The sequence below is a fragment of the Mesoplodon mirus genome (genome assembly GCF_964341445.2).
Source record: "Mesoplodon mirus genome assembly, chromosome: 3".
In the NCBI taxonomy this organism is placed as follows: Eukaryota; Metazoa; Chordata; class Mammalia; order Artiodactyla; family Ziphiidae; genus Mesoplodon; species Mesoplodon mirus.
Window position 1 is genome coordinate 165646568 of NC_138978.1, and position 26826 is coordinate 165673393.

General features: G+C 40.6%; 1 protein-coding gene across 1 annotated transcript in view; it reads right to left on the minus strand.

The window, feature by feature from the left end:
* Positions 1-26826, minus strand: part of PAPPA2 (pappalysin 2) — a gene marked incomplete at both ends in the record, with an annotated part of 309213 nt that overhangs the window by 81398 nt on the left and 200989 nt on the right. Inside the window, 2 exons of the mRNA XM_082613770.1 lie at positions 18825-19041; positions 19243-19378. Of these exons, the coding sequence (XP_082469896.1) occupies positions 18825-19041; positions 19243-19378 (353 nt within the window). The remainder of the gene's footprint in view (positions 1-18824; positions 19042-19242; positions 19379-26826) is intronic.

The window sequence follows — 26826 nt, forward strand, 5'->3', positions numbered from 1 at the left end:
AGGGGACACGGGTTCGTGACCCAGTCCGGGAAGATTCCACATGCCGCGGAGCGGCTGGGCCCGTGAGCCATGGCCGCTGAGCCTGCGCGTCCGGAGCCTGTGCTCCGCAACGGGAGAGGCCACAACAGTAAGAGGCCCGTGTACCGCAAAAAAATAAACAAATAAATAAAAAATAAAAATAAAGTGGAAAATAAAATGTCATTGAATTGAACATACTGCTTTGAAATAATTGAGAATTGCTTTAAAAAGCACTAGTCCAAAAAGTATGGATTTGATTCGAATATGCTAAAGTGGCTGCCCCTGATCTTGTACCCATGGGGTTTAAGTTACACGTCAGGGATTTAAGTTATATGTCAGTGACATTCTCATTTCTTTTACCTATGCTTATTAGGTATAGGATGGAGGAATTGGAGTTGAGTGGCATGAAGGAAACTTTTTTACTCCTTTAAGCTCTGATTATTCTCTGTGAAGGTGTAGTATTCCCTCAGAATCACTCCAGGGAGCCTGATGAAGGGAGGAATATATGAATTGCGGGGGGATGATTGTTAATTGTCAGCATGGATTCTCCAAATCCAATGCTGCTAATTAGGTATGCAATACAGGAAATAAACCTTTGTCTCCGAGTCTTTATTCAGCCTAGCTGGATAAGTAATCTGAAACCTGACGGTCCTTCATGGAATGAGATCAGAACACCTCATTAGTGATGCTAAAGAACTTCAAGTTCCATAGATACTACATGCCCTTGATGTACACAAAATGTAATATTTCTTCAGCATGTTAAGCAGAGAAGACTGGAAAACAGAGTCATTAACAGTTCTGGTTCATGTCAGCTCACTGCCAAGAAATTAATGTGAAAAAATAGCACGTGCTATTTTCCAGTGACTCCATCCAATTCATCCATGTCATCACTGAGGATAAATACGTGCTGAGATAAGACACAAAACAAATACTCTGAATGAGCCTCCTTCCATCAAGATGGTGTTCCATTAACTACTGTTGCTATGACTACCAGTATGAAAAGTCCATCCAGCCTTGGCAGCAAGGGAGGAAGAATGAGACAGGGGATGATAGAAAAGAGGGAAAGTGGCATGAAATAAAACCAAGGCAAAAAAAAAAAAAAAAAAAGCATCAAACCCAGACCTGTTTATGAAGTGAGAAATGGTTTTAGGGCAGCTGCTGCAAATTCTTTCACTAGCTTATATTTCCATTTGCTTCCTTTTTAAGGAATTTGTTTTATGAGAGTGGTGTTTGTCAGGTCGTTAGCTTCTGATGGCATCTGGTACCAATTGCAGACTTCTCTCCTTTGCACCCCATCCCCAAACCCCTTTTTGTGTTTCTCTTCCACTACAAATACTGCTTCCCTGAGTGAAGTTTCTGTGTTCTCCGTTTTCCCATGCTCCTGATACATTTTTCTTTCTGGCTACTGTTACATTAAGCCCCAATATCATAATGATAATGCTGATAGTAATCATAATTAGTCTTAAAACTTTTCAAAAGCTTTCTTCTTATGGTCTTTGGACAAATGTTAATGAAAGTGGCAGCAGGGAAGCCTTATAATGCCCCAGAGAGATGGGCAGTTAGGTATTTATCTTGGTTTGACATACAAGGAAACTAAAGCTGTTTGAAGACTGGCTGGAGGCTGCACAGCGAGTCAGAGGAAAATCTTCAGGCTGGATCTCAGAGCCCTCACTCTCGGGGCCAGCCTAGACCACCAGGCCGTCTCCCTGGCGATGAGGTGGATCTCCTGCTGCTTTCTTCTCCACTCAGGAGCTAGCATCATTGGCCAGGATGAGCCAAGAAGCTCCTCAGCAGGGTAGTCAGGGGAGAAAGGGTAGAATATTAAATGGTTGGTCTCAGTTTTGAGCAGTTTTCTTTTAAATGAGAGAAAATCAAATTGGCAATTTTTGTCCAGCTGCCATTGCCTGCATGATGCCCTGCTAAGTGTGTTTCTTACTTTGGCAACCACTTCTCACCCTTCCACCCATGGTTTTCCAGACCTCTCCCCACACCCCATCACAATGTGTTCTCAGGTAAGGATATGATGCAGCCAGTCAGAGGTGATTCACAGGTATTTCCATTTTAACAGGAGACAAAGTTTGAAGGCAAAGGGATGAGTTTTTCATGATAGAATTTTAAGTCAGTAGGCCCTTAGAGGTCACATTATGTAGATGGTCACCTTACCCATCATTCTAGCTTTGCTCTTTGTCTCTCCACTTCCCCGATAAGCCTCTACTCTCTCCCTTCTTGTCCTCACTTCTGGAAGCCATTATGTTTGAGGGTTTTAAAAAATGCTTTCAGTAGAGAAATCCCTTTTCAAAATGTATGTTATCCCTGGGCTATCTTCTTGCATATAACCTGCTCGTGGACACCCAGGCACACTCGTAGTTCCGTCCTACCAAAATGATGTGTGTGCTTCCTTTTCGTTTGGGCCTCTGCGTGATGCCTTGGGAAACCTCTGTTGGCAGAGTTCCATAAAAGAATGGCCCTCATCTGCCACAAGGCAGACTTTGTCAACCACAGTTGTACATTTGACTCACTTAGAGGCAGCATTTAAAAAATATAGATACCCAGGCTCTGTCCCCTGGAAATTTTGATTCTGTAGGCTTGTGGTGGTATCCTCACAGCTGTGATTTTATTTTAAGTTCCAAAGTTTTTGATGCTCACCAGGAGTGAAACCCAGCACCGTAAAGATCTGGGTATGTGTAACCTGAAAGATATGTCAACAAATTCCATAGGCCAAGACTATAAAATAACAAATGCTGATTCCAGAAGGAGAAACTTGTTCCACTGTTTCATCATTATGCTTTAATGTTTTCAGCACAAATTATCACGTGGGAGTCATAAGACAGATCAAAAGTATAAAACATTTCCCCCATTCTGAAGAATCTTTCAGTACGGCTGAAGAGAGAAAATAATTAAATCATGTGGTACCGATTATAAATCCATGGCTGTTCCAGAGAAAGTTTTATCATTGGATATGATTTGACCTCAATAAATTAATAGGATTTGGAAAGGCAAAAGAGATATGCCAGAAAGATACCTCCAATGCTTTCCAGACAGAACACAGAGCAAAGTAGCACTCTAAAAACCTAGACAAAATCACCATTTCCTCTCCCTGCCACTGAGAACTGAAGAAAATTCAGTAGGGGCGGGGCTCTTAAATTCTGACTAACAAATTTAAAGAACCTATACGGAAAAGAGTCAACATCGATATCTGATGATAGACTTAGAGGCAAGTCCCCCAAATCTTCCCCTACCTTTCAGTGATTGGTGAGGAACAGAGTAAGGCTAACACCAGAAAGCAGATATCGTTCTCAGCAGAGACAGCAGACAGACTCACTAACAAACCTACCATGAGCTGTGCCCCAGGGCATGCCAAATCAGGCACATTTTAAAATTTTCCATTGCTTGAGGCCACTACAGTGAAGCTGGCTTCATTTCCAGCCAAGGTCCACATTTGGGAAGCTGGGTAGTTCCTAAGGAATGGGTGAAGTCCTGGCTGTTCTGTCCACAGCTTCCTCACAGCTTTCGTGTAAGGTTCCCCTGAGGGTCTGTGCCACCCTGGAGAAATTTCAGAAGGCTATGACACTATTCCACTATTCAGAATCAATAGTGAAACCTTATTTCTCCCATGTAAGAGCTGATGGAAGTTATGCACTAAAGACCCCATTTCTTGCATGTGACAGATGGAGGGTGGGGAAGACCTTTAAAAATGATCTTAGAGGAACCACAGTTTGTTAAAACTAAAATGGACCTTAAAGATAATTCAACCCTAATTCCTCATTTTAGAGATGAGGAAATTGAGCCCAAAAGAAATTATGGGCTATTCCACAACTTCCTACCACACTCAGACTACAATATAATAACAAAGAAACACTTAATTAAGTTTTAGATTAAACTCAAAATCAGGTTGACATCAGCTCATGAACTTTTCTAAAGTCAACATCCCACCCTCCCTCAGGCATCCAACTTGATATCTGGAATCTAGATTAGTTTAGGAGAAACTTTCTGGCATCTGTATCATACTTTTTGAGAAATAGCATGGTGTGATGGAGAAAGTAGTAGATCAAGGCCAATGTGACCAATGTGACTTGGGTTCAGGTCTTGGCTTGTCCCTGCTTAGCTCTATGACATTGGGCCTTTTGTCTGCAAATCTGTAAAATGATGGGGTTAAACTAGGTTCTCTCAAGGGTCCCTTCCAGCTTTAACATGGTATTTAACTTTCTAGATGAGATGATGGTGCTACTGGGGTGGGAGTACAGAAAACCCATGAATGGGCAGGATGTGGTAGAGAACCCAAAAAAAGAGTTGCTCACAATCTTTCTTTCCTAGTGTAAGTTTTTGCTTAATGTCCCAACATTTAAGTTGTTTAGTTAAACAAAATATTGCAATTCATTTATCCAAGTGCCACCATTGACCACATAGCAATCCCAGTGGTTTCTGTAGAAACAACTCTTTGAAGGTTACATAGTAAAAGAGGATCAGATTTCTCTCCATTCCTCCACTTTGTTTTACCAATTCTTATTGAAATAAGAGGGTATGGGCTAAGAAGAAATGTATGCTCTGAATTTGGCAGCAGACGGAAATAATATGTACAGAAAGTAGAGTGGACTGGAAGAGATGGAGTCCTTGTTAATCTTCCCACCAACAACAGCAAAACCAAATAATAATAATAATATCCATCCTTAGAGAGCTTTGCTGTTTCTCCAAACAAATACAAAAACATATGGCCTCCATTCTGGCTCCCCATTCTACTTCCTCCTCACTACTGGCTCCATCTTTGCTTTATAGGACAAGAACCAGACTAAATGTCAAGTACATTTCCATCAGCCTTCTTGGGCAGAACGAAGCTGGTACTTTGAGGGGTTTTACTGAAAGGTCATACTGACCAAGAAGGGAAAATTAATTCAAATTCTTCTCCTCTGAAGAGTCTCATCTGATAGAAACAGAGGAATCTCAGTAATAATTCTGATTTTTCCATCACATGACAAAGAAATGAATTACTGCACTAAGCAGACTTCTCCTTCCTTCCTGTATCCTGGGAAAGTGGAGGTTTTCTCTGCCCCTCTGTTGAAGTCTTTGCCCCTAAGGTGGCCCCTGAAAACATCTCTGTTAGGAGATGCCCATCTCTTCCTCGAATGTGACCTATTCATAAGTCCAGGACTGGACTCTGGTGGCCCCAGGACTAGTAATTTCCTTCACTCATTTCTATTTCTGGGCATGGTTTTTACCATGCCTGATTGTAACACTAGAAGTCCCATCCAAATGCCCCCTCTTCCTCTAAAGAAAAACAGATTTACATCACACAGCCAAAAGCACTCCCTTTCAAAATCCCTGTCTCACCAAGTTTCAGAACTGACGATTTTAATGTAGATTATAAAATATGTGGAACACCAAAGAAAGAGTCAAAACAATTTCTGGCTCACCGGCAGAGAATGTGCGCCCTAGCACAGCACCAAGGAAACATAATCACTCATCAGAAACAACAACAATAAAAACAAATATTATGTCTACATAGAATATATATAATAAACTTTTTTTCCAGTTTGCGAAGGCAGTAACCATTTCCACGTGAGGCATTTCCTAATGAGGAGTGATCACTGGAGCCCCCAAATGACTGCACTGCTGACTCCCCCTACCCACCCCACTATTCTTCCCGGGGCACCAATTAAACTATTAATTCAGGAGTGACACTTCCCCAGCCATATTCATAGGCCAAGGCTGGGGAATTGTGAAACAGGTGGAGTTAAGTGAGGGAACAACATAATCCTGAGAATAAAGTTTAATGGGCATGGGGAGGTGGGGGTGGTGGTGGGATGAACTGGGATATTGGGATTGACATGTATACACTAATATGTATAAAATAGATAACTAATAAAAAATATGCTTGCAAAAAAAAAAACAGTTTAATGGGCATGAGCTTCCATCTGTGGCATTCCTAGAACAGTACTTACAAGGCAGGAAGAAAGGGTAGCATGGCTTCTGTGTGGCTATATACAAGCTACGCGTTAACTGAGGTCTTGAGGAGTCGCAAGCCAGCACCTTGAATGAGCCCCAAATTCACATATAGAAGTAGAATATAAAACACATGTTGGGCCCCTCTGGGACTCTCTCTCCCCCTTGGCTTCCTTTCCCCATAAAGTTTCTGGACTCCCCAACAGAAGCTTCACATTGTTCCCATCATCTCGTAATTCAGGAATTTATCAGTCCTTGGTTGACATCAGATTTGGAATATTACTCTCTTCTGTCCTTTTGTTCTTCCTAGCATTCCCAAGCCTTGCAACATCAATGGCTCATTTGCTTATGGAGAAATGAAGGCCCAAAGAAGGGAAGGGACTGTCCTAAAATCGTGTGGTGAGACTAGATGATGCGGCCAAATGTGAGAGGCAGGGGTCTGGACATTGGGCTTGCTGCCATTCTAATCGCCAGGCTTCCGTCTCCACAGTTATGGCTACACCGAACCATGGCCTGAGAGTCCTTGCAACCAGAACTTAGGGTCAAATTCGTCAACAGTGTCTGTCTATTTGGCAGGCTGGCAAGACAACAGAACCCTGGAAATACTGGCTTGTTTTTATTTTCTGTGCTTTCTCCACCAGCTGCCATTAATACAGACCATAACCACAGGGCCAGCCCTGAGAAAAATTGGGAAGCAGGTGATATTTTAAACTCATTTCTCTTTTCAGCACCACTTTTCCCACATCTCATACTCCCCCAAACTTCCAATTACCTACACTAGGTTGCATTTCAGCAGGGCTCTGGTATACTTTTGAATTGGCAAGGTCCATAAGAGAATACTTCTGGCATAAACAGTTGATAACGACTTAAGACATTTCTATTTCTATTAAGTGGTTATTGACTATTTTAAAGAGACTGCTGGAGATTATCAGGACTTGGACAAAATAATTCCTAATTGTGGACTTTCAGACACTGTGATAAGGCATTGGGAATTAGTGTTGTGAAGTCACTGTTTTGAAACCAGCCTTAGCGGTAGACTCCAACCCCAAGTCTTCCTAAGATGTCTGTGCCTGTAGCCCTGAAATCTGAAACCTGAAAGCTGCCACCCAACTGGTTCTAAGAATGTATCCCACCATCTCAGACAATGTAATATTTTAATAAAGGAACCATCTCAGACAACGTAATATTTTAATAAAGGCTATTTCTAGAGTAGTCTAGCCGTGCCCCAATAAACCCCTAAGTGAGACCATGTCCATGACCTTTCCATTTTTCCTCTATAACCCCATGAGAGTAAACAGTTGAAAAGACTCAAACAGCTCACTGTGTCTCCCAAAGCAGATCTGTCTTTCACCAGGCCATCCATCATCGGCCAGGAGAACCAGAATCCTCGCCAGTGGATTCTCCTCCTTCCCTCTATTTTATGGACAAATCATTCTGGGAAAAGGAAGTTGAGCAAGAAACCTAGGGAACAACTGAGCAGCTATAATTCTTTTCTTGCTTAAGAAGCAAAAACAGATTCAATGTTAATTTGCTAAACTGCTTTGGGGAAGAAGATAATCAAATGAATAGAAATGCAATACATATTTCATTTCTATAGGGCCTTTCCCAGCAGCAAGAGAGAACACTTCCCATCATCCTGGAACATTAAAAGGAAACCCTATGCTAAATATAAAAGATGAAGAGCCAAAGGATAAATAGATGCTTTAAGCTGTAGCCCCTAGCACAAGAAAGGAAGAAGCCCTTTACTTTGTGAGGCTATCAAAAGGGTGGTGATTGAAATGTTTTACATAGGACTGAGTAGGGAACAGAGAAGCCTGTCAAGGTATAGGGGCCCAATCCAGGAAGAGAAGGAAGGGAAAGTGTTGGCATTTTAAATCTGAGCTCCAAATAATTGAAGCACGATAGGAATTGGTAAAGCAGCAGCAATGAGGGTTCCAGGGAATAATGAAGCATGAAGCAGAATGACGGATAATAGAGATGGAATGATCCTATTACCAAGACCAGGCTCACAAACTGATTACAGCAGGGATGGAATGCCAAGGCACTGAGCTGTGCTCTGGCTGCATGCCCCTGGACTCAGGCTCAGAGGCCTTATAATCTAGCCCCAGCTCTACCAGTAATCTATGATGCAACCAAGAAGAAACATTTTTACACCTGAGGAGTCCCAACATCTTCCAAATGGAAAACACAGCCACTTGCTCCCAGAAATTCTCTGGGGGTTATAAAAGTCATAGAAGTGAATTCTATGGAAGAGGTGCTTTCCTTTCTACCACATCCCTCCACTCCCCAACCAAAATCCCATGTCTACAGTGAATTCTCCACGGACAATGGAGGGTGACCCAGAAATCCTCTATACTTGACTTACTGATGAAGGTGCTGTCTTCTTGGTCAGCAGATCCACCTTTTCAAGATTAGCTTTCTAAGGCTAAAGATATCTTTTGTGTCACAGCACAGCAATGTCATTCAAAGGTGGGATCTGAAGAGGCAAGGCAGCTGAGGGGAGCCAGCCTGAGATAGCATTAACCCTGCATGTTACTGAAGTTTGTAAATCGCAAATGGAAAGATATGAATTATTTGGTGGTAGCTGACTGTTGGCTTTTCTCCCTGAATTATTTATTTTATTTTTTACAGTCCCTGCTTCAGGAAACAGAATCTGAAGAACAGAGGCTCCACAGAGAAAACAAAAGTGACTAAACTAATATACATGTACACAAATTTGCAGGTCTCTGTGCATCCTGAGGCACTTCAAACCAAATCAGCTATACACTATTTGATTACTCATTTTTAAAAATAAATTTATTTATTTATTTACTTTTGGCTGTGTTGGGTCTTGGTTGCTGCGTGTGGGCTTTCTCTACTTGTGGCGAGGGGGGGCTACTCTTTGTTGTGGTGCGTGGGCTTCTCATTGTGGTGGCTTCTCTTGTTGTGGAGCATGGGCTCTAGGCGCTCGGGCTTCAGTAGTTGTGGAGCACAGGCTCGGTAGTTGTGGCGCACGGGCTTAGTTGCTCTGAGGCATGTGGGATCTTCCCTGACCAGGGACTGAATCCGTGTCCTCTTCATTGGCAGGCGAATTCTTAACCACTGTGCCACCAGGGAAGTCCCTATTCATTTTTAATTACCTGATTCTTTTCTTTACACAAGCATGATTAACAAAACATGGCAGGTATGTTAATTACGTGAGGCATTATGTCAAGTATAAAAGAGATGGAGGCTGAACTCTCACTGATGTCCACAGTAACAGCCTAATAGTAAATGTTTCTAATGCAAAAGATAAATTCTGCTTAAGAGCTGTTGGCTTGAATATGCAATCATATGAGACCACAATGTATGTGTTCATTATTTCCTCTTGACTCAGACTTTATGTGCTCATGCTCAGTTTGCTTTAACTAAAGAGGAAAATCCAGATTTATGCAGAAAAGATAAAAGGAAAGAAAGAGAAGAGAAAATCTGGGGATGACACTGCTGTTTACAAAAATATTTATATTTCACTTAAAAAATAATGCCTTTCTGAATGGCACAATCATTTAAAAAGTTAAATCATTTAAAAATTTAGTTACATAATTCAATGCATATTAATCTTCTCCAAAAGACTGCCTTGTGTAAAATAACATACACACACACACTTACACATACATAACCACATTTCACTAGACCAAAATTGCTAAATAAATTAACCCTCAATTGTCCTACATTATGAAAAGAGTCAGAATGCAGATCATTTAAATAATAACCACTTTTTAATTTTTAGATTTTTAAAATAATTTTATGATTTTCTAGGAAACCCAATTGATATTACTGATTGTTTTTCACTTTAATGAACACTGTAACCATTCTGGTTGAGCTATTGAGAAGGTGGCTCAGGCTTAGGAAAAAGGGAAAATGAACTTGGGAATAAAATGTAGAAATGGATCAGTCATAAAATGGACGTGGTGGGCCTAGATAATGTAGTATTGAGGGGACATTCTCTGGTAAAAGGCTGTTTAGATAATCCACCTACCAAGAACTGGGGAATCCCTGTAAGAAAAGACCTTACTTTGGGAATCATTGTTCTTCCCTCATGCTTTTTTCCTGCATGCAAATTCCTCACCATGTCCCTTGTGACCCAAGCTGCCTAGTAAGTTGAAACTACATCAGTATAGTGTGTGGCTCTATCAGGCCATGAGACACACGTAGTGAGATCCTTGTAACTCCAAGGTCTAGGCACACAGTCAACTAGTCCAGCCTAACATATTTTGGTGGACATTATTCCAGCCTCTTAGAATCCACAACCTTGTGTAATTCTCTCAGCTTGAGTGAGGGTGGGACCAGTGACTTACTTCTAACCAAATGAATATGGCAAAGGTGACAATGTCACTTCTGAGTACACAATCTTAGACTGAAAGGTACTCTTGCTGAGAGACTCTCTCTTTGTGGCTTTGAAGAAACAAATTGCCAAGTGTGAGCTGCCCCATGGAGATGGCTATGGGGTAAGGAACTGAGGACAGCATCTGTGCAACATCCAGCAGTAAAAAAAGGCCCTCAGTCTGGCAGCCTTTTGGGACCAAATGCCTACAGAGGACCCAGTTAAGCCTGACCTAAAATCTTGAATTTCAGAAACTGTGAGAGTATAAATGTGTATTGGTTTAAGCTGCAGAAAACTAATACATACACAAACCAGGCTTTAAATTGTAGTCTTCCTTCTGGCTTACCTGTACTTCTAATCTCCAAGAGAATGGAATATTTCTTTTCTGATTTTCTCTCCTTGAGGAATAAGATTCTTTTTGTCTGGGTTAGGACCACATAGGAGCTGGGGCAAAATTTCTCTTTTTCTAATGACCCCAAATCCCCTGGATTCTGCCCATAAAATTGCCCCACTAGATAATTCATTTCCTGAACTTTTCCAAAATTCCAAAATATCCTTACAATTCCACCATTTATTACCTACTCCATCAAATATCACCAGATCACCTGCATTACTTGTAGCCCACATCTACATTTCTTGGTTTCATGGATTCCTCAAAATAAATATTGCATTTGCATAAACATATCTAAAACACAGGTGTTCTTTAATTATTCCAGGGCCAGTTAAAATCTTCTTACCGCAATCCAAATACAGTTTGAGGGAGGGTGGAAGGATTTCTTGGAGAGTAATAGACATGAGTATATTTCTTTTTTTAAATAATTAATTAATTAATCAATTTTGTTGCTGTTGTTGAGGTATAGCTGTTTTACAATGTTGTGTTAGTTTCTACTGTACAGCGAAGTGGAGTTCCTTGTGCTATACAGCAGGTTCTTATTAGTTATCTATTTTACACATATTAGTGTATATATGTCAATCCCAATCTCCCAATTCACCCCACCACCACCCCCCGCTTTCCCTCCTTGGTGTCCACACGTTTGTTCTCTACCTCTGTGTCACATGAGTATGTTTCTAATACAGCTTTTAGTTCATATAATGAAAGCTTTCTTTACTAAAAACAAATTACTTTGATACTACTCTTAGTTTTGCTAGTTTTAAATAACGTGAATTTGTACACACTGAGTCTCAGTTTCCTCAACTGAAAAATGATTCCTGGCATATTGTAGGCACTTAATAAATATTTTTTGAATGATGAATAGTCTGCCTCTTTACACACACACACACACACACACACACACACCCCATATAGAATAATTAGTTTTACAAATCAGTCTACATTAAATTTTTCAGAAGCCTTTCTTCTATGTGAAATAAAATACGGCAATGTATTACAATGTGTATACACACACACATATTCACTGTTTTAGACATAAATTTTTACACAACTCAACTCTCAATTATCCACAAAGATAAGAAGGATCAAAGCATGACTATATACAGTGAGTGAGAAAGAATGTGAGAACAAGAGAGAGAGAGAAGAAATAACTCAGGTTTCCACACGAATATTCATTTTAAAAGATTAATGTCCTATTCAATTGTATATTAGAATACTTGGCTTTGATAACCTATAGTTTAAGGTAAACCTCAGAACCCACGATAGTTTTATATTTATGAGTATCTATTACTTGTTTTCCATCTCAATCAGAATGTGTATTTATACTGAATAAGCTAAAGAGATATTTATAATTTATGTTTGCCTTGGACTTAAGTTCAAAGCATTAAAAAAAAGAAAATATGCATTTCCAGTTAGGTCAGTCTACTTAAAAGTTATATTGAAAATTGGTCTTAGTATTAAAGCCAAGAACTTAAAGAAAATCTTAATCTGGAACATACAAGGCAGAGAGAAGGGGTTTCTTCATGGTTATTTGACAAGATATCTTCTGCCAGTTACAGCTTATTCCCTCTCAGTTCCAAATCTCCACCTTCATTGCCCTGCTTTGCGATACTAGAGGTGGACCATGCAAATATTGCTCTTTTGCCACTTAGCACGATGTCATGTTTTCCCAGTAGACGTAACTGGAGAGACACTGCAGGAGGAAGGGGTGTTTCTTCTTGGTTCCTACGTGCTTTTTCTTCTTGATTCTGCAGCTCTTCGATGTCCAACACAGCCTTGGTCTAGTGGTGCTCACCCCCTAATGAGTTTCAGTGACACCCTGCGTGTCCCGGCAGTTCTACCAGCACTGCAGCTGGCTTCCCAGCAAAGGCGCCCCAGTCAATGACTTCCCACGGGGTTTCAGCAGCGCCCCAATGGGTGGCCTCCCATCAAGTGTCATCAGTGCCGAGCAGGTGACCTCCCAGAAAGTCTTAGCAGCACCCCAATGACAGCTTTCCATAAAGTCCCAATAGCACCTCAACAGACAGCTTCTTAATGAGCTTTGATCAGCACCCCAGTGGGTGGTTTCTTGATTGCCAGTCTCAGCCTATGAAACCTCAGCAAACTTCTCTGTCGCCCCGTGTGCCACTGCTCCACCCTCTCCAATGAGATCAACATCACAGCCTTGGAGGGGGTCAGGTACTCTTCCTTGGATACTCTTCCCTCATCCCTAAAAGTAATGATTGCTCCCTATATCTATCATTCTTCTATGTTAGGGTTCTCTTTACCATTTAGTAGTTAATCCTCTGTTACTAGTTACTAGTTATTTATATTAATCTTCCTCTATTCTAATTACTGTGTCCTGACTGACTGACTGAAACAATGGAACTGGAAATGGTAGTAGGGTATAGAGTCACAAAGATAGAGCTTGGGAATCTGTTTGGTTGTGCCTTTGGGCTTGAGTACAGTGCTGAGCTACTTGTCAATGGGAAATGGGATGCTAATAATCAATGACACGCAGTGGGATCACAATTACCAATTGCCAAGCTATCATCTTTGGCTACTGTTGTGAAGAGCCAACTGGGAACCCAAACTCCTGCTGTACTTGACCACAGGTGTCCTGCACACCACTGCTGAGCCCATCACAGCAGCCAGAGAGAAGAAAGTACATCAAAACCAGGAAGAGAAGACCCTTTCTCCTACAGTGTGTTTCCAGAACCCTCTGTTGACAAAAGTTAACGCTGTGCCAGTCAGCAAAGGATAAATATCAATAAAACCCTGCTCTAGTACTACGAGTTAGGGTGATAAGGGTGGATTTAGAGGTGAGAAGCAATAAGTTGATTGATAACTGTCACAACTTGTAAAAGGAGGATGGTAAAAATGATAAAGATGGGAAATGGTGTGGAAACTGCCTGAGCTGTCCTCCCACCTGGTGTTTGGATGTGCTACAAACTCCACATGGATCATTCTCAGGTAATCTCACAAGAATACTCTGAGGTAATTTCTCCCTGTTTCCCGCTTAAATACCAACAATACAGAAAGATATGAAAACTCTTATCAATACCATAAACCAAGGTGGATAGCTGGACTCTGAGGATTTTTCTCCTGATTTCAAAATGTATTGGAGTTAAATTAAGAAATATCACCGGAAGCCAAAACATGCATTTCTTGTTTTGTTTTCTGAAAAAAGCAAAGCAAATAAAGAATAGAGCCATACTAAAAGAAAAGAGGGAAACAGGTCACTCTTCATTCCCTGGCCCCTGTAAAGACCAGAAAGCTGGGCACTGCTTTTCAGGGGTCACAGTTCTGTTCTCTATCCATCAGTCCTCATCAGTACCCTTTCTTTACTCATTTCAAGATTTCCGGTCAGGAAGTATAAGGGTCTTGGTGGGGTGAGGTAGAAGTAAGTGGGGAGAAGGGAGAACCATTGGCAAAGGCCATTGAATCCTGGGAGATAACTGTCCCAAAGGTAAAAATGCTACAGAGTCCTAAAGAATGCTACAGGCTTGAGGACCATGAGATAAATTTTCAGAATAAAAGCTTGGAGTAGTTTTACACAGTGAAATCCTACTGTCTTTGTAAACAATGCAGTAAAGCAATGTGCCCTGGCCTCACTGGCAGTGAAGATAGAGAAAGGTTAAAAATAAAACAAAGGCAAGCATTTATCAAACAAATACAAACAGGGCTTCCCTGGTGGCGCAGTGGTTGAGAGTCTGCCTGCTGATGAAGGGGACACGGGTTCGTGCCCCGGTCCGGCAAGATCCCACATGCCGCGGAGCGGCTGGGCCCGTGAGCCATGGCCGCTGAGCCTGCGCGTCTGGAGCCTGTGCTCCGCAACGGGAGAGGCCACAACAGTGAGAGGTCCACGTACCGCAAACAAAACAAAACAAACAAACAAAAAAAAACAAAAGGAAAGCAGGGATGGAAATTTTAATTCCAGACAAAGCATAATACAAAGCCTTAACCTTTTTTTTTTTTTTTTTTTTTTTGTGGTAGGCGGGCCTCTCACTGTTGTGGCCTCTCCTGTTGCGGAGCACAGGCTCCGGACGCACAGGCCCAGCGGCCATGGCTCACGGGCCCAGACACTCCGCGGCATGGGGGATTCTCCCAGACCGGGGCACGAACCCTATCCCCTGCATCGGCAGGCAGACTCTCAACCACTGCGCCACCAGGGAAGCCCCCAAGCCTTAACCTTTTAAAGGGGCAAAAAGGTTGGCAAGAGCTTTGATCCTAATAAAAATAAAATAGTCACAGGCATTTATACACCTAATTATGTAAAATGAAATTATAAAAAGCCAGAAGTATTTGAAATACAAGGAAAAACTGAAAGAAGCACAATTGTCTGGAAGGTTATACTGTATTCCCAACCCTTTATAGAGCAGGTAGATAGAAAAATCAATAAAAGAAAAGTACAAATGCTGAAAAGAAATGAGTAATCAGAAGTTTCAACCATTGCTATCAGCCTATGTCCTGAAAAAGGCGATAATATTCTTCATCTTCAGAAGATTCAACACGGGGGTATCTGATGGATATACCATCAGGTAGCGTCAGAGAAGCTGCAACTAATGTTTTCATTGTATTCATGTGACTGAAAAAACAGAATCCTGTTGTAGGAGAAACACATGCCCATCAGCAATTCTTGCCTATTAGTAAATTCTTCTAGACTTGACCTTGTGAATTTCCAAAGTAGATAACATGAGCCCTGATTATCTGCAAGCGAATCCACTCATTTAGGAAAATTAACCTATTAGTGCCAGGATTGTTTCTTGGACACATTCAAAATCCCACTGTATTAATCAAAAAGATGGTTCCCACTTCCCAAAGCCATCAACACAGTCCTGGAATAGTTGGGGATCTGCCTGACACTCCAACTCATGGGATCCTGTGGAAGGTTATGCAGGACCTTTCCCCAAGGTGGCTAGAGCAGGAAATAGCCAGAGAGTAAGAATGAATTCAGCTCTTACTGGGCACTGGCGACCAAAACCAAGAACACTAAAGTTGGTTTTCAGGACTAAGGCGTTTATTATCAGTAGACTAAGTCCAAAGGGTCATAAACTGGGTAGCCATCAGAGCAGAATGGGAAACAAGATGAAGAGAAAGATCAAAGCCAAATAGTCCAAGGTAAGGATCATGAATGTCACTGGAGAGCCAGACTTAGGTTTACTGGCCTTCAGCTGAGATTCTGTGGGTCAGTCAGGCTGACTTAAGGATAAAGTGTTGTAGGAGGACCGACCATTGGTCATTAATGGTTAAATACAAAACGGATAACACATCTTCTACTGCAAGGCGTCTGTCAGCTCTCCCTTGCCCATTTTAGTATTAATGGAATTCAGGTCATAAGGGGTAAGAAGGAGGTAGCCAGGAATCCCTCTCAGTATGCCCAGAATTTGAGGGTTTCATATTATGGTCTATCTACATTTACAACTGTGATTGATACAAAGATGCTAAAAGACTTCTACTCTTTGAGAATACATAGGGATTTAGATTTTAGATCTGTCCACAAAGAAACTATGTGGGATCTATTAGGTTCCCTGTGTATCAAAATTTACTATATTGCACTGATTTTCTGGCCGAGAAGGAAAAGTCAATTTGCATGGCTCCTGTCAGTCACATGTGGTTTGGAAATTCTCGTGCATTCCAGATACACTCTGTGTAAACTGGAGAATCATATCTTATTTCTACTGGTTTGCATGCATGCGTATAAAACTTGTTTATCCCACAGTGCCAAATGAAAATAAGTGAAGAACTAGCAGCAGTGATCATAATTAATCAACTTCTTTGTCAAAACTTCACAGCTGTTGTTGTGAGGGGAATTCTTGTCCCTTGGGGTCTACAGAGGTTGTGACTTCTTTTTTGCTTTGCTTGTTCAGTTCCGTCCCGTGGAAGATTTAGAGATAAAATCTGTAACTGTCATTCAATGCACAGTTTCTGACACCTCTTATGCGCCAGGGCCTTTAGTAGGTACTGAGAGATACTGAGCAGAATTCCTACTGCAGGGAATTCAGAGTGGGAAAGAACAACAAGTAAATAAATAGGTATATTTATGTGATAGCTGCTTTTGTAAAGCATGGGTTGTGTACAATGTCCTACAGAAACAGGGAGGGAGTTTGCCAAAAATTCATAGATGAAGGTGAATCATGATGGTCAAGTGTGAGTTGAAGTGAAGAAGTACTGGACAGCATTCAAGAAAGTAGGAACATTGTGTGCAAAGACATGGAGCTCATCAAGAACACATGTTTCAGGGACTTGAAAGAAATTCTGTATGGCTTGAGGCCAGAGGGTAGAACCAATAGAAAAAATAATTGGAAAACACATGGGACAGAGGCAATAATTCTAGTAAAAAATGCTATTTTAATAGTCTAGGGCTTCCCTGGTGGCGCAGTGGTTGAGAGTCCGCCTGCCGATGCAGGGGACGCAGGTTCGTGCCCCAGTCTGGGAAGATCCCACATGCCGCGGAGCGGCTGGGCCCGTGAGCCATGGCCGCTGAGCCTGCGCGTCCGGAGCCTGTGCTCCGCAACGGGAGAGGCCACAACAGTGAGAGGCCCGCATACCACACACACACACACAAAAGTCTACATTCTACATTAATATTTGAAGACTTTTGCTCACTAAGGAGACTTAAACGTTGCAGATGAACTAGCTAGTGTTGCAATGTCCGTTACCTAGACCCTATCCCTTCCTAGCACTTGCAACAATGTCTGACACGTAGTTAGTGCTTGATTAACATAAACTACTATTACTGCATGTGATAAATGGCACCTAATGACTCATGCCTTGATGCACATCCCTCCTCTTGAGTATGGGCTGGACTAACTGACTCATTTCTAATGAATAGAATATACCAGAAGTAATGGGTTGTCAATTCCAACATTATGTTATAAAAAGACTGGCTTCCTTTCTGGGCAGACTCTCATGTACTCACCCTCTCCGGTTCTCTTTATTTTTTGGATTATTAGCCGCCATGTCATAAGGACACTCAGGCACCTTATGGAGACGCTCACATGGCAAGGAACTGAGCCATGCCTATGTGAGCGTGCCCACTGCCAGCACCTATGTGAGTGAGTTTGGATGCAGATCTCCCGAGGCTTGCCACAGCCACAGGAGTGAACTTGGAAGTGAATTCTCCAGCTCCACTTGAGCCTTGAGGTTACTGCACGCTTAGCCCACAGCTGATGGCAACCTCATAAGAGACTCTAAGCCAGAGGCACCTAGCTGATTGCACCCAGATTCCTCACTGACAGAAACCGTGATAAGCCACTAAATTTTGCTATAATTTGGTGCACAGCAAAAGATAACTAATATACTATATTAGTACTGTCTACACTTATTCCCTAATCAAGGTTGGGTTTCTGGGATACCTAGGTTGGGCAAGGTGGTATCAGAGTCCCTCCTTGGTGATGGAGTGCTGCCTGCAACTCCAGCTTTTGTGACTAGGATCCCAATTGCCTGACACTTCACTCCTTGAGGGAACAAACCCTGTTACCTAGAGTGCCACTCAACTGATTAGACCATTCATAGAATGAGTCCAGCCCAAGTGCAGCACAGATTACTGTGTTTGGCTTGCTCCTTGCCCCATCAGGGCCAACCTTGGGCATACCAATGCTATGAAGAACAGTTCCTTACTAGCAGGAGCTGAGAGTCCAGGAAATGCTATCTAGATGATAATGACAGATGTCCACAGAAGGGCACATATAGCTAATGTAGTCCTGATTTCCATACGTAAATCTAATTGATTATACGACATGCCTTAGAAACTAATTGTTAAACTTGCTATATACACTGTCCAGGTGGGAACAAGTGAAAAAATATACATCGCTTAGGGAACACTGAGTTTTTGGCAGAGAATTTTTGGCAGTTTACATAGCAATGTTGATGTGAAGGCAGTGGTTTTATATGTAAAAAAGATTTTAAGATCTTAAAGATGATAAATATTTACATAAACATTATTCTCAGCTAAGGAAAGAAGAGGAAAATATAAAACACAAGTGTGCCTTCTGTGAATTGTTCTTTGCTTGGTTCTTAAGTCTTTTTAGAAGTTCTTAGACCCATTTTTAGTTAGTGAACAAGCACCCACTATATATACAATAGTATGTATGAAAATGATAGCAACACATCACAACAAAAAGAAAGAAAAAAGGAAGAAAGGGGACTTTGTACCTCTGTTCCTGATGATTTTGCCCCTCGTGCTCTGGGATGCAGTTGTTGGAAGCTGAAGGACTTGTGATGGAGGATGTCCTTAGAGCCACTGCTGAGATGCCCACCAGTGGGGATGAGAAATTCAGCAGCACTGAGGTGGTATGGTGGAAGAGGACGTTCGAGTGATGGGTTACATTGATAACCAGTGGGTTATGCTGGCATGACAGTTCATAGCTTCCTGAAGAGAAACAAGGAGATGAATAATATTTTAAGTCTTGCATGTAGTACCAAGTTTCCATATCTAGTATTCATTTTATCTTCTCAATATCTGTATGACATAAGCAAGGTCTCAAACAATATCAGAGACAGACATCAAGCTGATTCCTGGGTCTACTGGATAGTCCTCTAGTGGTCCTAAAGGGATAACTGTCAGACTCACCAAGAGAGTGGTTGTTTCCACTGATATCGGTCAGGTAAAGGGTCACTGTTGGCCGCTGATGTTCCCCAGGCACCAGGCCATCAGATGTCAAGAAAATGAAAATTGCTGTGGCCACTCCTGGTCTATTGAAACAAACCTAGGCATAAGCACATACATGTACGAGCCATTATTTCCAGTGGGCTATGAAGGCACGTGTCACACTGTTTTTATACTTCTCAAATAGCTCACCACTCATAAAGTAAGAGCTCCCTTCTCCTTTACAATGGGAAAAAACATGGAGTAGGCACAGAAAGATAGCCACAGTCACATCAAAAGTCAAAATTAGCTGGAAAGAAGATAACTTTCAGCTACTGAGCTTCCCATCTTTTTATGAGACTTTTTATGTCAACCAATTGCTTGTCACCTGAATCTTTCTTTAAATTTCTCAAAAAGATCACTCAAATAGACCATCGCTGGAGACAGTAAACCACAGCATAGGCAGACAATACCTCCCTATCTCCAAACTGAGAGACGTGGACAAGAGTGTCACCTTGCTAACACTTTGTTCTAAACTGGCATAGCTAATTATCCTTCCCTATCTCCTTGTCTCTCCCTTAAAGTTTTTATCAGAACCTCTCACTTAGCTTTTGAACTATGCCATGGAAGAGAAACTATTGAAGATTCTGTTGCTTCTGAGATTAGAAGCTGCCAAACTGTTTATTCTTATTCTTCTGGTGCCTCAAGCACATATACCCTATCCATGGCTGAAGAATAAGCCAACAATGAAAATTCACAGGAAAATTCAGTTATCTATAAGAAATATACCTAGATGGCTAGACTAATTAACAAAGAAACAGTCTTTCACAGTAAACTATGGATGTTTTTGTCCCTGGAAATCCTTTAATATAAAAGAAAACACCTCAGAGATTGGGGAATGACCTGGAGAACTTATTTTCCATATTGAAATTATTTGATGCAGTAATTCTACTTTTATTTCCTATAGCTCAACATTACTCTTAATTTCTATTGAGAATTATCTCCAGTCTTCCCTGGTGTTGGATGGTTGTTGCATTATTAGAATTTGGTGCTGGACTGTACAACCTTCTGTGTGTATTTCTCTAGCTTTTTATCAGGTTCTGAAGGGGATAAAGCTCCAGAAAAACTGTCCTCAGTGTCAGAGCAGGGTACAACATCTAAGGGCAGAGGCCTTTTCTTAAAATGGGGAGCAGGAGAGTAAAATATGTTTTCCATCTTAATAAGAATTCATCCTTGTCTGCAGACTGATTTTTCCTGAGCCTTGGTGGTGTGTTTATAGAGTGTCCATTTGCACTGCTGGCTCAATTAGGGTGATTTTATGATTTTCAGTGGTCAGTGTAGCACAACTCTCCCTTCTTCCTTTCCTCCTTTGAGGGAAAGACCAGCCACACTCTTTTTTACAGTGTCTTTTTTCCCCCTTTTCATTTCCCCTCTTTGAAGTGATAAATATTTCTTTATAACTTAAGAAACTTCCAGACCCATAGGTTATGGCTTGCAATACGAGGTCCTTTGTTCCTGGCTGGATGAGCGCTAGACATGAAACACACCATAAGGTAACCAGGAGCCTAATGCAAAGCCCTCAACCCCAGCCCCAAATGACATCAAAGTCCCCTGGGAACTCCCACAACCTCTTCCTTTTCATACACCACAAAAGAGACTGGAGTATTGGAAGAAAGCTCTGGGTTGTTTCCTGAGCCAGGAACAAACAGAGGCCAAACAAGTACCTGGTGGCTTTACCTCAGTAGGCCTCAGACTCCAAGAATGGAATGGCTTCAATGAGCAACAGGAGAGCTTAGTTTTCCCACTGTCTGTTGGGTCCCAAAATAGTCACCACCCACCTGAAACTAATTTGTAGGCCTTATGGTGTGGATTTCTCCATCTTGAGGGCCCATGCCCAAAACCTCCATCTCATTTTGCATCTCCTTGCTCTAAGGGTCTTTGAATCCCAAATCACTTTGAACCTTAAAGCCTGCTCTTGGTGGCAGTGTCTCTGTGCCTTGATTTGTGGGAAGCAGCTATGCCAGGATTTCCAGTCTGTGGCTTAAGTAGGAAAACTACAGGTGAGACATCGGCAGATAAATGTTGGGATACACAAAGCAACGAGAGACAAGGGTTTGATCATGGTACTGGATGCCAAGTCTTGGGCATTTCCTCTCACAGTGACACAGAGAGGTAGCCAAACTGCATTCTCATCTGAATACCTGATACGATTCACAGTATCGACTAGACACAAAGAAGTATAACTCTCTAATACAACTATTGGAACCCCAAAAGCAGAGACAAGTTTGAGCCTGCACATATGTTCATAATGAATCTGAGCCATGGTAAAGGGAATCAAGTGCGTTCACCATTCTGGAGGGAGCGTTGGCCAGGCAGAACCCTGGGTTTAATCTGTCTTTACTAGCTGGGTAGATCTGAACTATCCATCTCTCCTCTCTGAGCATAGGGTGCCTCTTCCACATCTGAGAAACAGATATACTACCTATCTCAGGCAGTCACTATGAGGATGAAATGAAATCACGTAAAAGCACATAGGAGAGTGCCTACCATCTAGTAAGGACTCAGTAATTCTTATTTCCAAAAAGAAATTATTTTTTATCCTGTTTATACTTCAGAAAGACAATGATAAAGAAGAAAGTTTTAAAATTAAACATACAACCATATATTTTGGTATATAGAGAATTATGCTTTTCTGAAATTTATGGGCTAAAAAATTTCATATCTGCTTTTTTAAAATGGCACTTGCACATGTGAATTGATACTCCAGGTTCTGCTTCCATAGAAATTGGTAATACTTGAAGCTCTTGGTATAGAATGTATCTCTACTTTATAAATGGGATATATGAAAAATATACTTTGTATATATAACTATTTTAATAGAGTTTTAAAAATTCAGTTCAATATGCATTTATTAAAAACCTATTTTTACGTATATATAGACAAAGAAATTTCTAGAATTGGCTGTATAATTAGAATACTAAAAGTGTATACTTTATGTGAACAAAGAAGATATTTTTAAAAGCTGCTCTTGGACTTCCCAGGTGGCGCAGTGGTTAAGAATCTGCATGCCAGGCCCTGCCCCCAGGAAGACAAAATCCAGCCTCATCCACTGGAACACAGGTACCAGTCCCCTCCACCAGGAAGCCTACGTAACCCACTGAACCAACCTTACCCACTGGGGGCAAACACAAAAAACAATGGGAAATATGAACCTGTAACCTGCGAAAAGGAGACCCCAAATGCAGTAAGTTACCAAAATGAGAAGACAGAGAAATACACAGCAAATGAAGGAGCAAAGTAAAAACCCACCAGACTAAACAAATGAAGAGGAAATAGGCTGCCTACCTGAGAAAGAATAAAGAGTAATGATAATAAAGTTGATCCAAAATCTTAGAAATAGAATGGAGAAAATATAAGAAATGCTTAACAAGGACCTAGAAGAACTAAAGAGCAAACAAACAATGAGAAACAACACAACAAATGAAATTTAAAATTCTCTAGAAGGAATCAATAGCAGAAAAACTGAGGCAGGAGAACAGACACGTGACCTGGAAGATAAAATAGTGGAAATAACTACTGCATAGCAAATAAAGAAAAAAGAATGAAAAGAACTGAAAACAGTCTCAGAGACCTCTGGGACAACATTAAACGCACCAACATTCAAATTATAGGGTTCCAAAAGAAGAAGAGAAAAAGAAAGGGACTGAGAAAATATTTGAAGATATTATAGCTGAAAACTTTCCTAATATGGGAAAGGAAATAGGCAATCAAGAACAGGAAGCACAGAGAGTCCCATAGAGGATAAATCCAAGGAGAAACATGCCAAGACACGTATTAATCAAACGATCAAAAAATAAATACAAAGGAAAAATAATAAAAGCAGCAAGGGAAAAGCAACAAATAGCATACAAGGGAATTCCCATAAGGTTAACAGATGATTTCTCAGCAGAAAATGTGCAAGCCAGAAGGGAATGGCAGGACATATCTGAAGTTGTGAAAGGGAAAAAGCTACAACCAAGATGACTCTACCCAGCAAGGATCTCATTCAGATTCGAAGGAAAAATAAAAAACCTTACAGACAAGCAAAGGTTACAAGAACTCAGCACTACCAAACCAGCTTTACAACAAATGCTACAGGAACTTCTCTAGGCAGGAAACACAAGAGAAGGAAAAGACTTACGATAACAAACCCAAAACAATTAGAAACTGGTAATAGGAAGATATATATCAATAATTACCTAAATGTAAATGGATTAAATGCTACAACCAAAAGAAAAAGACTGGCTAAATGGATACAAAAAAGACCTGTAAAATGCTGTCTACAAGAGACCCACTTCAGACCTAGAGACGCATACAGACTGAAAGTGAGGGCATGGAAAAAGATATTCCATGCAAATGGAAATCAAGTGAAAGCTGGAGTAGCAATTCTCATATCAGACAAAATAGACTTTAAAATAAAAACTATTATAAGAGGGCTTCCCTGGTGGCACAGTGGTTGAGAGTCTGCCTGCTGATGCAGGGGACGTGGGTTTGTGCCCCGGTCCGGGAGGATCCCACATGCCACGGAGCGGCTAGGCCCGTGAGCCATGGCCGCTGGGCCTGCGCGTCTGGAGCCTGTGCTCCGCAAACGGGAGAGGCCGCAACAGTGAGAGGCCCTCGTACTGCAAAAAACAAAACAAAACAAAAAAAACCCCAAAAAACCAAACAACTATTACAAGAGACAAAGAAGGACACTACATAATGATCAAAGAATCAATCCAAGAAGAAGATATAACAATTGTAAATATTTATGTACCCAACATAGGAGCACCTCAATACATAAGGCAAAGGCTAACAGCCAGAAAAGGGGAAATAGACAGTAACACAATAATAGTGGGGGACTTTAACAACCCATTTTCACCAATGGACAGATCATGCAAAATGAAAATAAATAAGGAAACACAGCTTTAAATGATACATTAAACAAGATAGACTTAATTGATATTTATAGGACATTCCAGCCCAAAACAACAGAATACATGTTTTTTAAAGTTCTCATGGAAACATTCTCTAGGATAGATCATATCTTGGGTCACAAATCAAGCCTTGGCAAATTTAAGAAAATTGAAATCGTATCAAGTGTCTTTTCCGACCACAACACTATGAGACTAGATATCAATTACAGGAAAAAAATCTGAAAAAAATACAAACACATGGAGGCTAAGCAATACACTACTAAATAAGAAAGAGATCACTGAAGAAATCAAAGAGGAAATCAAAAAATACCTAGAAACAAATGACAAGGTAAACATGAAGATCCAAAACCTATGGGATGCAGCAAAAGCAGTTCTAAGAGGGAAGTTTATAGCAATAAAATCTTACCTGAAGAAACAAGAAACATCTCAAATAAACAACCTAGCCTTACACCTAAAGCAATCAGAGAAAGAAAAACAAACCCCAAAGTTAGCAGAAGGAAAGAAATCATAAAGATCAGATCAGAAAAAAATGAACAAGAAATGAAAGAAATGATAGAAAAGATCAATAAAACTAAAAGCTGCGTCTTTGAGAAGATAAACAAAATTGATAAGCCATTAGCCAGACTCATCAAGAAAAAAAGGGAGAACACTCAAATCAATAGAATTAGGAATGAAAAAGGAGAAGTAACAACTGACACTGAAGAAATACAAAGGATCATGAGAGATTACTACAATCAACTATATGCCAATAAAATGGACAACCTGGAAGAAATGGACAAATTCTTAGAAATGCACAACCTGCCAAGACTAAACCAGGAAGAAAAAGAAAATATAAACAGATCAATCACAACCACTGAAATTGAAACTGTGATTAAAAATCTTCCAACAAACAAAAGTCTAGGACCAGATGGATTCACAGATGAATTCTATCAAGCATTAAGAGAAGAGATAACTCCTATCCTTCTCAAACTCTTTCAAAATATAGAAGAGGGAGGAACACTCCCAAACTCATTCTACGAGGCCACCAGCACCCTGATACCAAAACCAAAGATGTCACAAAAAAAGAAAACTACAGGCCAATATTACTGATTAACATAGATGCAAAAATGCTCAACAAAATACTAACAAACAGAATCCAACAGCACATTAAAAGAATCATACACCATGATCAAGTGGGGCTTATCCAAGGAATGCAAGGATTCTTAAATATACGCAAATCAATCAATGTGATAAACCATATTAACAAATTGAAGGAGAAAAACTATGTGATCATCTCAACAGATGCAGAAGAAGCTTTGGACAAAATTCAACACTCATTTATGATAAAAAGCCTCCAGAAAGTAGGCATAGAGGGAACTTACCTCAACATAATAAAGGTCATATATGACAAACCCACAGCCAACATCGTCCTCAATGGTGAAATACTGAAACCATTTCCACTAAGATCAGGAACAAGGCAAGGCTGCCCGCCTCACCGCTATTATTCAACATAGTTTTGGAAGTTTTAGCAACAGCAATCTTAGAAGAAAAACAAATAAAATGAATCCAAATTGGGAAAGAAGAAGTAAAACTGTCACTGCAGATGACATGATACTCTACATAGAGAATCCTAAAGATGCTACCAGAAAACTACTAGAGCTAATCAATGAATTTGGTAAAGTAGCAGGATACAAAATTAATGCACAGAAATCTCTGGCATTCCTGTACACTAATGATGAAAAATCTGAAAGAGAAATTAAGGGAACACTCCCATTTACCATTGCAACAAAAAGAATAAAATATCTAGGACTAAACCTACCTAAGGAGACAGAAGACTATAAGACAGTGATGGAAGAAATTAAAGATGATACAAACAGACATAGAGATATACCATGTTCTTGGATTGGAAGAATCAATATTGTGAAAATGACTATACTACCCAAAGCAATCTACAGATTCAGTGCAATCCCTATCAAACTACCACTGGCATTTTTCACAGAACTAGAACAAAAATTTCACAATCTATATGGAAACACAAAAGACCCTGAATAGCCAAAGCAATCTTGAGAAAGAAAAACAGAGCTGGAGGAATCAGGCACTCTGACTTCAGACTATACTACAAAGCTACAGTAATCAAGATGGTAGGTACTGGCACAAAAACAGAAATATAGATCAATGGAAAAGAAAAGAAAGCCCAGAGAAACCCAAGAACATATGGTCACCTTATCTTGATAAAGGAGGCAAGAATATACAATGGAGGAAAGACAGCCGCTTCAATAAGTGGTGCTGGGAAAACTGGACAGCTACATGTAAAAGAATGAAATTAGAACACTCCCTAAAACCATACATAAAAATAAACTCAAAATGGATTAAAGACCTAAATGTAAGGCCAGACACTATCAAACTCTTAGAGGAATACATAGGCAGAACACACTATGACATAAATCACAGCTAGATCCTTTTTGGCTACCTCCTAGAGAAATGGAAATAAAAACAAAAATAAACAAATGGGACCTAATGGAACTTAAAAGCTTTTGCACAGCAAAGGAAACCATAACCAAGATGAAAAGACAACTTCAGAATGGGAGAAAATACTTGCAAATGAAGCAACTGACAAAGGATTAACCTCCAAAAT